This window comes from Cherax quadricarinatus, unplaced genomic scaffold (genome assembly GCF_038502225.1).
Source record: "Cherax quadricarinatus isolate ZL_2023a unplaced genomic scaffold, ASM3850222v1 Contig2192, whole genome shotgun sequence".
Taxonomy (NCBI): Eukaryota; Metazoa; Arthropoda; class Malacostraca; order Decapoda; family Parastacidae; genus Cherax; species Cherax quadricarinatus.
In genome coordinates, this window is record NW_027197218.1 from 51691 (window position 1) to 66019 (window position 14329).

Genomic DNA, 14329 nt, shown 5'->3' on the forward strand with positions numbered 1-14329 from the left:
TGCAGTGACCACTCATTCGTACATTGTATTAAATGAGGTTTTCTGACCGAGATCATAAGTATACAGACAAGTTTGTGATCATGTAATACACCCTTAGCAGCACTTTATTACAAATGAGCCAGTGTAAGTTCCAAGTTCCAGGTGAGGGGACCTGGCAAGTCAGGTGTTTCCATGCAGGAAAAACTTATGAGAGTATCTCTGTCATTTCAGACCTTCCTGATACATACAGAAAGTACTAGCCATTATGGCTCATGGCATCATCGGGGTTAACAATATTTCCCCTTTTTTCCATGGGAGGGAGTATGCCTATGGAACCAGGTAATTTCCTGTAGAAGTCCAGGGAATGATACACTAAATAGCCAACTGCTTGCAAATAATATAACAATATCTAATTCAGACACAGTGGTAAGTATAACAGTTTCATTTATTGTTTACAGAGAGCCCAAACTGAAGCTGTTACATTCTTGGGTAATCAAGATAATGGCAGAACACTGTATGCCGTGCCAGGATTAGACTACATTGGACATGAAGATGTAATGCCATATGTTGCAGTAAGTAAGAGACCTATCAGACATGATTTGTTTGATAAGTTTCTTATATATGCTGCTGAGAAAGGTTAGCTTAAATTATTTTGCAGATATGTTACATGATGAGTAGATGTGCTCATGTATTTTTTTTTTATGTTTGCCTTTTTATGAGGAGAGTGTGAAGATGATTTGTGTATGTGATTTCGTGTATAGGACAAGGAGGAATAACATCTTGTAGGAATGAGGAAGAGCCAGTTGTGAGTGTGGGGGAAGTTCGTGAGGCAGTAGGTAAAATGAAAGGGGGTAAGGCAGCCGGGATTGATGGGATAAAGATAGAAATGTTAAAAGCAGGTGGGGATATAGTTTTGGAGTGGTTGGTGCAATTATTTAATAAATGTATGGAAGAGGGTAAGGTACCTAGGGATTGGCAGAGAGCATGCATAGTTCCTTTGTATAAAGGCAAAGGGGATAAAAGAGAGTGCAAAAATTATAGGGGGATAAGTCTGCTGAGTATACCTGGTAAAGTGTATGGTAGAGTTATTATTGAAAGAATTAAGAGTAAGACAGAGAATAGGATAGCAGATGAACAAGGAGGCTTTAGGAAAGGTAGGGGGTGTGTGGACCAGGTGTTTACAGTGAAACATATAAGTGAACAGTATTTAGATAAGGCTAAAGAGGTCTTTGTGGCATTTATGGATTTGGAAAAGGCGTATGACAGGGTGGATAGGGGGGCAATGTGGCAGATGTTGCAAGTGTATGGTGTAGGAGGTAGGTTACTGAAAGCAGTGAAGAGTTTTTACGAGGATAGTGAGGCTCAAGTTAGAGTATGTAGGAAAGAGGGAAATTATTTCCCAGTAAAAGTAGGCCTTAGACAAGGATGTGTGATGTCACCGTGGTTGTTTAATATATTTATAGATGGGGTTGTAAGAGAAGTAAATGCGAGGGTCTTGGCAAGAGGCGTGGAGTTAAAAGATAAAGAATCACACACAAAGTGGGAGTTGTCACAGCTGCTCTTTGCTGATGACACTGTGCTCTTGGGAGATTCTGAAGAGAAGTTGCAGAGATTGGTGGATGAATTTGGTAGGGTGTGCAAAAGAAGAAAATTAAAGGTGAATACAGGAAAGAGTAAGGTTATGAGGATAACAAAAAGATTAGGTGATGAAAGATTGAATATCAGATTGGAGGGAGAGAGTATGGAGGAGGTGAATGTATTCAGATATTTGGGAGTGGACGTGTCAGCGGATGTGTCTATGAAAGATGAGGTGAATCATAGAATTGATGAGGGGAAAAGAGTGAGTGGTGCACTTAGGAGTCTGTGGAGACAAAGAACTTTGTCCTTGGAGGCAAAGAGGGGAATGTATGAGAGTATAGTTTTACCAACGCTCTTATATGGGTGTGAAGCATGGGTGATGAATGTTGCAGCGAGGAGAAGGCTGGAGGCAGTGGAGATGTCATGTCTGAGGGCAATGTGTGGTGTGAATATAATGCAGAGAATTCGTAGTTTGGAAGTTAGGAGGAGGTGCAGGATTACCAAAACTGTTGTCCAGAGGGCTGAGGAAGGGTTGTTGAGGTGGTTCGGACATGTAGAGAGAATGGAGCGAAACAGAATGACTTCAAGAGTGTATCAGTCTGTAGTGGAAGGAAGGCGGGGTAGGGGTCGGCCTAGGAAAGGTTGGAGAGAGGGGGTAAAGGAGGTTTTGTGTGCGAGGGGCTTGGACTTCCAGCAGGCATGCGTGAGCGTGTTTGATAGGAGTGAATGGAGACAAATGGTTTTTAATACTTGACGTGCTGTTGGAGTGTGAGCAAAGTAACATTTATGAAGGGGTTCAGGGAAACTGGCAGGCTGGATTTGAGTCCTGGAGATGGGAAGTACAGTGCCTGCACTCTGAAGGAGGGGTGTTAATGTTGCAGTTTAAAAACTGTAGTGTAAAGCACCCTTCTGGCAAGACAGTGATGGAGTGAATGATGGTGAAAGTTTTTCTTTTTCGGGCCACCCTGCCTTGGTGGGAATCGGCCAGTGTGATAAAAAAAAAAAAAAACTTTATGAAACCATTTGTTGAAAGTCATTTTTTACAAGCAGACATATTTGGTTTGTGTCAGAGCATAGGTAAATATCTTTCTGTTCCTTTATTATTTATTTTATTCCCCCCCCTACCTCTGTATTCTCGCTCTTCCTCTGTGGGCATCTAGCTCCCTTGCAGTGCTCCCCTCTCTTAGTATTTGACTGGCTCCTCCTTACTTCCTCACTACTACTTCCTTCCACTTCCACTGCTGCTGCTGCCGTCGCTGCCGCCGCCACCACTACCACTACTTCTCGCCTATATATACCCATCCTACTCTACTTCTCGATAGTGTGACTTTGTAAATGGTCCAAGTCAGACCGAAACGTCGTCGTAAGCTCCTCTCTTCTATGTGCGGGTTATTTGTGTATCGTTCCAGTCACAGTATTGTGCCTTTTTTTGTTATTTATAATTACTAGACAGAGACAGGTATAGTACATGAGCATAAGAATACTAGTTTATATTATATCGAAGGTATTCAGTGATTTAATAAAAATTCTAATTAAAGATTCATTATGGATAATGTTAGTACCTGAATTGATACAAAAAAAAAATGCCTTGTAATAAATGAGAGTTTAAGGAATGATGGAACAAGAACAGGGACAATATTGGATGACAGACAGGGTTTCAGTATTTGTTTAACATAATAAATTGTTGTCATGAAAACATTAAGGTAAGGAGGTGTTTTTTAATAGTACAGTATGTTTGAAGTGGTTGGCAGATAGAGAGCCTCTGGAATCTTCTGGCAAGGTTCCATATTTTAGGTCCTCTTATACATGCTAAATTGGACACTGAATATCATAGAAACTTTTGTGTTTAGTATTATGTCAATGAGTTTTGTTGCTTAACCCTTTCGGTGTGGTTGCATTATATAAAGACTTTGAAGCCAGTGTTGGTCCTGTAGTACAACACCATGACCACAGCTCACTCAGATAAGCTGTGAGCAGTAAATTTGGGCCTAAATGTGAGAAAATGGGCCCGTGCAGTAAGTGTGCACCATATAAAAAAAAATTCTGGAGCACACAGTACATAAGGAGAACTGCAACTGTATATTTGATTTAAAACAGCGACTTTGTGGCACATTTTCATAGGGTTTTTATGGTTGTATGCTCAGTTTCTTGGTCTTGTTTGATAGACTGGAAGATATATTTACAGAAATAGAGATGATTTTGATTGGTGTCAGGACTGAAAGTAGCTTGAAATTGAGCTCCAAGTAGCAGAAATGTTCAGCTTTTGCCGATATTCCAGAGTACACAAATGACATCATTTGTCCAATATGTGTCCAGCTTGCTAGTCTGATATGCATTTGGGAATACACTGACATTATTTATACAATTATTATAGTAATGCAGTAGTCTGCATAACAGTTAACCTATTTTTGTGAGTGAATAAAAATTCAAAATGGAAAGCAGGCATAATATAAGAGGGGCCTGGAGATGTGAATAAGGAATGGAGGAATATTTTCTTTTAGGGCCAGGAATGTCTCCATTGCTTATTCTGGACCCAGTTTTTAAATTTGCAATTTTTTTAGTTTTGTGTGAAATTGGCCAAATTACTGATTTCTGATTACTTTATTAGGTTGTCGAAATAGGTAAATGGGTGGTTTCTTGTATTCAGTTGATAGAATAGAAGGAATACTAGCAAAATTGCTGAGGGTTTGGTCGAATGGAACAATGGAATTGGCCAAAAATAGGGTGCAAAGTGGGCGAAATCACTGATGCGTAAATATCACTGAGACTGCTAACTTTGTGAGAGCGTAATTCCATAAGTTGAACATCAAATTTCATATTTTTGGTTTCATTACCTTTGGAAAAAGATTCTCTATCGTTTCATGAGTTTTTTTATTTTTAATTCTTCAATCCTGAAAGGGTTAATCATCAGCATCATTTACAGACTTTCAAATATATCTTGCATATATATTTTATTAACAGTTCCCCCATCAACATTAGCTTTGAGTTCTTCCACAGAATACTGCACTTGCATGAAGTATTCATCTTGACAGGTAGAGCTCATTCTATATTTTTCACCATCCCAGAACAAACCCACAAATTGGTAACAGGCTAGGCTTCTAGTCTAAGCTCTGCTGATGTAATCCATAATAATGCTCATTGACACCTTATATTTAATGGCAGCCTGTCTGAACTGAAGGGTTGCCTTCAGTTTTCTTACCTGAAGGTTACCTGGAGTTCTTCAGGGGTCAGTGCCCCTGCTGCCCGGTCCGAGACTAGGCCTTCCAGTGGATGGCCTGATTAACCAGGCTGTTGATGCTAGTCACACACAGTCTACCATATGCACCACAGTCTGGCTGATCAGGAGCTGACTTGAAGAACTTATCACATACCCTCTTGAAGACAGCTAGAGGTCTTTTGGTAATCCCCCTTATGTATGAAGGAAGGGTGTAGAAAAGTCTTGGTCCCTTTACAATTATTGAGTTGTCTCTCATTGTACTCACTGCATCCTTTCATATTTTTTTTTTTTACACAAAATTCATTTATCTTAAAACTCCAAGGGGCAGCTACTGTATTATAATCCATTTTTTTTTTTTTCAACAAGTCAGCCGCCTCCCACCGAGGCAGGGTGACCCAAAAAGAAAGAAAATCCCCAAAAAGAAAATATTTTCATCATTCAACACTTTCACCTCACTCACACGTAATCACTGTTTTTGCAGAGGTACCCAGAATACAACAGTTTAGAAGTATATACGTATAAAAAAATACACAGTATATCCCTCCAAACTGCCAATATCCCAAACCCCTCCTTTAAAGTGCAGGCATTGTACTTCCCATTTCCAGGACTCAAGTCCGGCTATATAAAAATAACCAGTTTCCCTGAATCCCTTCACTAAATATTACCCTGCTCACACTCCAACAGCTCGTCAGGTCCCAAATACCATTTGTCTCCATTCACTCCTATCTAACACGCTCAGGCACGCTTGCTGGAAGTCCTCCATGTTTTTTTTGTTTTTTTTCCAGCAAGTCGACCGACTCCCACTGAGGCAGGGTGACCCAAAAAAGAAAGAAAATCCCCAAAAAGAAAATACTTTCATCATCATTCAACACTTTCACCTCTCACATAATCACTGTTTTTGCAGAGGTGCTCAGAACACAACAATTTAGAAGTATATACGTATAAAGATACACAACATATCCCTCCAAACTGCTAATATCCCGAAACCCCTCCTTTAGAGTGCAGGCATTGTACAGTGGACCCTCGACTAACACTATTAATCCGTTCCTGAGAGCTCATCGCTAGTCAAAATTATCGTTAGTCAAGTTAATTTTCCCCATAAGAAATAGTGGAAATCAAATTAATCCGTGTAGGACACCCCAAAGTATGAAAAAAAAATTGTTTTTACCACATGAAATATTAATTTTAATACACACAAACTGAAGAAGACATGCACAGTTACATGACACTTGCCTTTATTGAAGATCTGGTGATGATTGATGGGATGGGAGGAGGGGAGTGTGTTGATGGTCTTAGTGTTTAGAAGGGGAATCCCCTTCCATTAGGACTTGAGGTGGCAAGTCCTTTTCCAGGGTTACTTCCCTTCCCTTTAAATCTCTCAAACCAACCTTTGCTGGCCTTAAATTCACTCACATCACTAGTTGCTGGCATTTTTTAAATTAAATCGTCATGCAACTTCCTAGCCTTTTCACATATGATCGCTTGAGAGATGCTATCTCCTGCTATCTGTTTTTCGTTTATCCACACCAATAACAGTCTCTCAACATCTTCGAGTACTTGCGATCTCAGTTTCAAAAACATAGTTGCACCTTTGGCAAGAACAGCTTCCTTGATTGCCGTTTTCTTGCCCACAATAGTAGCGATGGTTGATTGGGGTTTTGTGTACAACCTGGCCAGCTCAGAGACACGCACTCCACTTTCATACTTAACAATGATCTCTTTCTTCATATCCATAGTAATTCTCACCTTTTTGCTGTAGGATTGGCACTAGAAGCTTTCTTGGGGCCCATGGTGACTTACTTTGCAGGTGCACTCACTAAAAAGGCTGTGATAATATGAAATGTTCTGATTGTATGCTTGGAAGCAACTGCAGTGGCTGGCTGGCTTGTAAACACTGGCCAGAAGTGGACGCGTCTCAGACGGAACGAATAGTGTTGGTCGAGTTTTTTAGTGCTAGTCGAGGCAAAATTTTTGTGTTAAAATGTATCTCTAGTCGGATTTATCGTTAATCGATGCCATCGTTGGTCGAGGGTCCACTGTACTTCCCATTTCCAGGACTCAAGTCCGGCTATATAAAAATAACCAGTTTCCCTGAATCCCTTCACTAAATATTACCCTGCTCACACTCCAACAGATCGTCAGGTCCCAAATACCATTCGTCTCCATTCACTCCTATCGAACACGCTCATGCACGCCTGCTGGAAGTCCAAGCCCCTCGCCCAAAAACCTCCCTTACCCCTTCCTTCCAACCTTTTCAAGGACAACCCCTACCCTGCCTTCCTTCTCCTACAGATTTAAATGCTCTCCATGTCATTCTACTTTGATCCATTCTCTCTAAATGACCAAACCACCTCAACAACCCCTCTTCAGCCCTCTGACTAATTTCCACACTCCGAATTTTCTGCATAATATTTACACCACACATTGCCCTTAGACAGGACATCTCCACTGCCTCCAACTGCCTCCTCGCTGCTGCATTCCCAACCCAAGCTTCACATCCATATAAGAGTGTTGGTACTACTATGCTTTCATACATTTCCTTATTTGCCTCCATAGATAACGTTTTTTGACTCCACATATACCTCAACGCACCACTCACCTTTTTTACCTCATCAATTCTGTGATTAACCTCATCCTTCATAAATCCATCTGCCGACACATCAACTCCCAAGTATCTGAAAACATTCACTTCTTCCATACTCCTCCCCAATTTGATATCCAATTTTTCTTTATCTAAATTATTTGATACCCTCATCACCTTACTCTTTTCTATGTTCACTTTCAACTTTCTACCTTTACACACACTCCCAGACTCATCCACTAACCTTTGCAATTTTTCTTTAGAATCTCCCATAAGCACAGTATCATCAGCAAAAAGTAACTGTGTCAATTCCCATTTTGTAGTTGATTCCCCATAATTTAATCCCACCCCTCTCCCGAACACCCTAGCATTTACTTCTTTTACAACCCCATCTATAAATATATTAAACAACCATGGTGACATTACACATCCCTGTCTAAGACCTACTTTTACTGGGAAGTAGTCTCCCTCTCTTCTACACACCCTAACCTGAGCCTCACTATCCTCATAAAAACTCTTTACAGCATTTAGTAACTTACCACCTATTCCATATACTTGCAACATCTGCCACATTGCTCCCCTATCCACTCTATCATATGCCTTTTCTAAATCCATAAATGCAATAAAAACTTCCCTACCTTTATCTAAATACTGTTCACATATATGCTTCAATGTAAACACTTGATCTACACATCCCCTACCCACTCTGAAACCTTCTTGCTCATCCGCAATCCTGCATTCTGTCTTACCTCTAATTCTTTCAGTTATGACCCTACCGTACACTTCTCCTGGTATACTCAGTAAACTTATTCCTCTATAATTTTTACAATCTCTTTTGTCCCCATTCCCTCCATGTATGAAGAAATAGTAGTTTTCAATAGCAAAAATAAAAGTAATTTAGAGATTTGCACAAGATAAACTCGTATTGCTTCCAGATACAGTGCAGTACACTATACACTAAAGTTGCACTAGTTTATTTGAATGTCTGACATATTCACAGCACTGGATGTTAATAAATATTTAGAAAATACAAAAGAATTACAAAATTTCATGGAATCTTACCAGCAAAAATATGGCTTTGAGCAGGCTCTGGCCAAAATTATAGGTGATGCCTTCATAACCCAAGTTTTTCCCCACATCTTGAGCACATTGGACAAATGCTTTAACAAAAGATTGACTTGTCAGAAGCATTCCACTGTTTGAAGCATCACGGCTTACTCCAGTACACCTATGAAATGGGTGTATAATACTCCAGTACCATATAGTACTGTCCATCGTTGTCCAGAATTTTGTTTTATTTGAAGTACGTATATTTGTGACTAGTATTAGTCGGAGGGCTGAAGAGGGATTATTATGGTAGATTGCTCATTTACAGAGAATTGGAGAGAATGGAACAAAGTAGAATGACTTGGAGAGAGTATTAATCTGTAGAGGAAGGAAGGCAGGTAGGGGTCGTCCTCGAAAAGGTTGGAGGGAGGGGGGTAAAGGAAGTTTTGTGGGCGAGGGGCTTGGACTTCCAGCAAGCGTGAGTGAGTGTGTTAAATAGGAGTGAATAGAGACGAATGGTTTTTGGGACCTGACAAGCTGTTGGAGTGTGAGCAAGGTAATATTTTGTGAAGGAATGCAGGGAAACCAGTTAGCTAGACTTGAGCCCTGGAAGTGGGAAGCACAGTGCCTGCCTGCACTTTAAAGGAGGGGTTTGGGATATTGGCAGTTTGGAGGGACATCTAAACTGTCGTATCTGAGCGCCTCTGCAAAGATAGTGATTATGTATGAGTGATAGTGAAAGTGTTGGATGATGATGAAGGTTTTTTCTTTCTTTTTGTGTTTTTCTTTCTTTTTGGGTCACCCTGCCTCAGTGAGAAACGGCTGACGTTTTAAAAAAAAAATTGCGATTCTAAATTTAAGAGGAGTTTATACTCTTGAAGGTATTGTAAAATTAGAAGTAGCTAATAATGCTAAGTCTGTTCAGCAAAATTTGTTTTGATTTGGTTTCATGTTTCAGACACCATATTTCTAGTATATCACTTTAATCTTGTTACTATTAACATTCATAAGAAATAATGACGATAATAAAAATATATTTGGGTGCTGGAAATACTGTACATTGGAAAGTGTTGGATAATTACACCTATTTGCATGCTGCCTCTCGGTAAACATGTTAGGTAATCATAATCTGGGAATAAGGAAACTCATGAATTTGGAGCGACAACTGTACATGTATTTGTTTCAGATTTATTGATTTAATGTTGATACTAAGTAAATAATACATAGACCATGAATTTGGGGGATCTAAGTTTAGCTCTGTAATCCTTTGAGAGAAAGTTGGTTTATGTATTACATACTGTACTCTATTTTAGGCTTATTATAAACTGTTTATAATGCTAAATTTTGGTAGATTTTAATTATAGTTTGGTGGTGTTTTCAGGCCACAGATTTTAGGCACAGTAATTAGCTTTTTTATTAGCTTATTGCCTATAATAGTCTAATAAATATAATCATAAATTAAGATGTATAAAAACTGAACTGTATATTGATTATTTATAATGGCACTTTTAGATCCTCCATTTTGTGCTCGTGAAACACTGATGGCATGGCAGGAGCGTAACCACCCATGGCTGGAGCTCTCAGATGTGCACAAGGAAACTACAGAGAATATTAGAGTCACTGTTATACCCTTTTATATGGGGTGTAGAGAATCACAGAATGCTAATGTTTATTGGGTAAGTTGGTGTTCTCTGTGGCACATTTATATACTACATACTGAATATTGAGTAACGGATAATTTGAGTGTTTTTGATATTAGTATTATTTATTGTGATTTTTGTTAAATTTTAAAATCCATTATGTTGATTGCAGTGGAGGTATTGCATTCGTTTAGAAAACCTAGGAGACTTAACAGTACAGCTGAGAGAGAGACATTGGCGCATATTCAGTTTGTCTGGGACTTTAGAAACAGTACGTGGTCGAGGTGTTGTGGGACAGGAGCCAGTACTCTCCAGTCAGCAACCAGCCTTCCAGTATTCATCTCATGTTTCCCTACAGGCACCTTCTGGACACATGTGGTATGTTGGTCTTTATAATTATTGTTTTTCAAAGTGAACTCAAAGTTTTTCTGCTACTGTGGTCTAGAGGAGCACAGACACACTGATTGACAGACTAGCTCACGAATGCTGTCTGCTCATTATCTGTATCATGCACATAGCAGTAGTGGTTGTAGCAGTAATACAGTAGCTATATGGGAAGTGTCTGAAGTACCGTATTTTGACTTACTCCAAGAGCATGACTTATAATATGTTCCAAGTTTCTATGCTGATTTACTGTTAGAGAAATCACAGTACATTAAAAATACTTGTAAAATTTAGTATCATCTCTCAAAGATGTGGGGGTTGATATCATACACCAAGGATTGATATCATGTATCAAGCTATTATGAGTTGTGCTGAATTTAGAACATAGTCAAAAGAATTATTATTAATGGAAGAACTTGGACATTCTTCTATGAAAAGTATAACCTACTCAATTTGTTTTTGAGATTTTTTTTTTTAAGCATGCCAGCCATCTCCCACCAAGGTAGGGTGGCCTGAAAAAGACGGAACACCTTCATCATCACTTTACTATGTTACTATTTTATGCTGATACTAGTTTAGATGCACCTCCAAACTGAAGTATCCCCACCCCTCCTTCAGAGTGCAGGCACTATAATTCCCACCTCCAAAACTTGAGTCCAGCTGACCGGTTTCCTGAACCTTGTCATAAATGTTACCATACTCACAATTCAGCAATATGTCAAGCTATAAAAACCACTTGCCTGCACTCACTGTACACCCTCAAAGCCATCTTATTTTACTCCACCCTCTCTAAATGTCCAAACCACCTCATCAACCCCTCCTCAGCCCTTTGGATAATACTTTTAGTAACCTCACCCCTCCTAATCTCCAAGCTATAAATTTTCTGCATAATATTTACCACACATTGCCCTCAAACACAACATCTCCACTACCTCCAGCCTCCTCCTCACCGCAACATTCACAACCAATGCTTCACACCCATATAAGAGTATTTGTACCTCTATACTTTCATACATTTCTCTCTTTTTTTTTCCACCATAGATAACATTCTTTATCTCCACAGATGCCTCACTGCACCGCCTGCCTTTTTTACCCCCTTGTTAGTTCTATGGCTCACCTTGTCTTTCATAGACCCATCTGCTGACAAGTCAGCTCCCAAATATCTGAACCCATTCACTTCCTCCATATACCCTCTTTCCAATCTTCCATTACCTAAATTTTTTGTTACCGTCACCACCTTTCTCTTTCCTATGTTCACTTTTAATTTCTTTCTTTTACATAGCCCTCCCAAATTCATCTAACCCTTGCAACTTCTCTTCAGAATCTCCCAAAAGATCAAGAAAGGAGGTTTTGTATGTAAGGGGCTTAGACTTCCAGCAAGCGTGCACAATCATGTTAGGAGCGAGTTAGATAGGAACGAGTAGAGGCAAATGGATTTTATGACTTGACTTGCTGTTGGGGTGTTAGCAAAGTAACATTTATGAAGGGTTAGCTGGATTTGAGTCCTGGAGGTGGGAAGTACAGCACCTGTGCTCTGCAAAAGGGAGATATATTGCAGTTTTTTTTAACTGTAATGTAGGCACACCTCTGGCAGGACAGTGATGGAGTGAATGATGAAAGTTTTTTTTTTTTTTCAGGTCACCTTGCCTTCATGGGAAACGGCCAATGTGTTAATAAAAAAAACATTAACCACATTACCTATACTCTTTCTAACCCATCTTTCTCCCATAGCTGCTTATATCTTACCCTAACTACCTCCTCTTCTGGTTTATAAACTTTCACACCTCTCTCTCTCTCTCTCTCTATATATATATATATATATCTGTCTATCTCTATCTCTCTGTCTATATCTCTGTCTATCTCTGTCAATCTCTGTGTATCTCTCTCTCTCTTTTTTTTTTTTTTTTTTTTTTTTTTTAAACAGGGTTTGACACGGTTAAGGATCCCTAGCTTTGACAAGCTACTTACAGGTTAAGGATTCCTAACTTTATTGGCAAGCTAAGAGCTGTTACCTACATCAGCTCATTTGAAAGCACTTTTATTGTTATGAGACATACAAGTAGGGAACAGGATGAAGTTGGAGCCATCTGTGAGCCAGCATTTTCATTTGATCAACTGACTTTATCTCGTTGACATCATTATGCTGTACGAATGTGTTCCATACTCGAGTCATCCTGGGTATGTATGATCTCAGATGGAGTGATGTTCTGGAGAAGGGTACAGCCAGAGTGAAGTTGCTGCTTTCTGCCCGTCTTGTGGTATAAAAGCTTGTTTCACGCTGTCCTCGAAGTGGATCCAAGTGTGGTATTTTGACAATATTGGCCTTGTACATAACAGTAAGGCCACCCACATCCCTCCTATGTTGAAGGCTCTGCTGAAATGACAGATCTATCCAGGATGGGTCCAGGCGAGAGATGAGACGTCTTGCTCTGTTTTCTACTCTGTCAAGCAGTCGCATATGAGAGGGGGGGCAGGCAAACCAAGAAAGTGGAGCATACTCAAGGTGTGAGCGTACTTGCGCCTCGTACAGGATCTTGCAACCCCTACTGTCAAGCAGATGCGAGATACGGCGAAGTGCTGTAAGCTTCCTGGCTGCCTTGTTTGCAAGATTTACAACATGGTTCTTCATGGTTAGTTTGGAGTCAAATTTCTCCCCAAGGATATCAACTTCTTCTCCAGGTGCCAACACCCTCCCATTTATCCTTACTACTGCACCAGCATTACCATCATGGTGCCTAGAGACGATCATCATTTGCGTTTTCTCAGGTGCAAATGTTACTTGCCATCTATTTCCCCAAGCTGATATAGCTCTCAGCTGGTGATTGATGTAGCTTAGAGCAGCTGGCATTTCTTCTCTTGGATAAGTGAATGTCAGTGTACAGTCGTCTGCATATGCATGTGATTCTGGGATGAGATGAAGAAGGTTGTTGAAGTAGACATTCCATAACAATGGACCCAGCACGCTACCTTGTGGAACACTTGCCCCAATAGGATGTCTTGCTGATTCCGTTCCATTGAGAACTACACTTAGAGTTCTACCATGAAGGTAATCACTGAGGAGACATAGCGTAGAGCCTGCAATTCCCAGTGCTTGAAGTTTTGCTAAGAGGCCCTGGTGCCACACCCGGTCGAAAGCGCCAGCAATGTCCAGTGCTACCACACAGCTGACTTTGGATTCATCCAGTGACTGGTGCCACTTAGTGGAGAGGTTTAACAACAGATCAGCAGCAGAGTAACCTTTCCTGAAGCCATATTGGCGATCACAAAGTAGTGAGTGGTAGTCAGAAAACTCTGTCATTTGTCTTGAGATTATTGTCTCAAGGATCTTACCAGTGATTGACAGGAGTGACACTGGTCTGTAGTTGCTGATTTCTGCTCTGCTCTTCTTTTTGTGAACAGGGACTACATTTGCCTCTTTCCATAAAGAGGGCCATTTACACTGTACTAGGCAGTGCTGAAAGATGTGAGTTAGAGGTGCTGCTAGCTGGTCTGCACATCTCAGCAATCTTGGGCTCAACTTGTCTGGGCCCACAGCCTTTTCTTGGTCAAGCGATTTAAGAAGGAAATGCACCTCCTCCTGCCTTATTGTCACCACTGACAGTTTTGACACAGTTCTTGCAGCTAGCCAAGGAGGGTCCCTTGCTGGATCAGGAACTTGCATTTTGGTAGCAAAGTGTTCAGCAAAGAGGTCCGCCTTCTCTTGACTACTAGTAGAGGTGGTTCCATCCTGTCGATTTAGAGGTGGAATGAGTTCATCAGGCAGATAACCTTGTCTGTCCTTGACCAGGGACCACCAGGGTTTGGAGCCTACCCTACCTGATGCTAGCTTTCTTTTAAGTGTCCACCTCCCATTTAGCAATGGCCCACTTTTGAACGTCACCCATATGTCTACAGGCTTGCCTG

General features: G+C 40.4%; 1 protein-coding gene across 1 annotated transcript in view; it reads left to right on the plus strand.

The window, feature by feature from the left end:
* Positions 1-10420, plus strand: part of LOC128688317 (DNA polymerase delta interacting protein 2) — a gene marked incomplete at its 3' end in the record, with an annotated part of 32743 nt that extends 22323 nt beyond the window's left edge. Inside the window, 3 exon segments of the mRNA XM_070081283.1 lie at positions 438-615; positions 9915-10078; positions 10215-10420. Coding sequence (XP_069937384.1) covers positions 438-615; positions 9915-10078; positions 10215-10420 — 548 coding nt within the window.
* Between the last annotated feature and the right edge of the window lie 3909 nt (positions 10421-14329).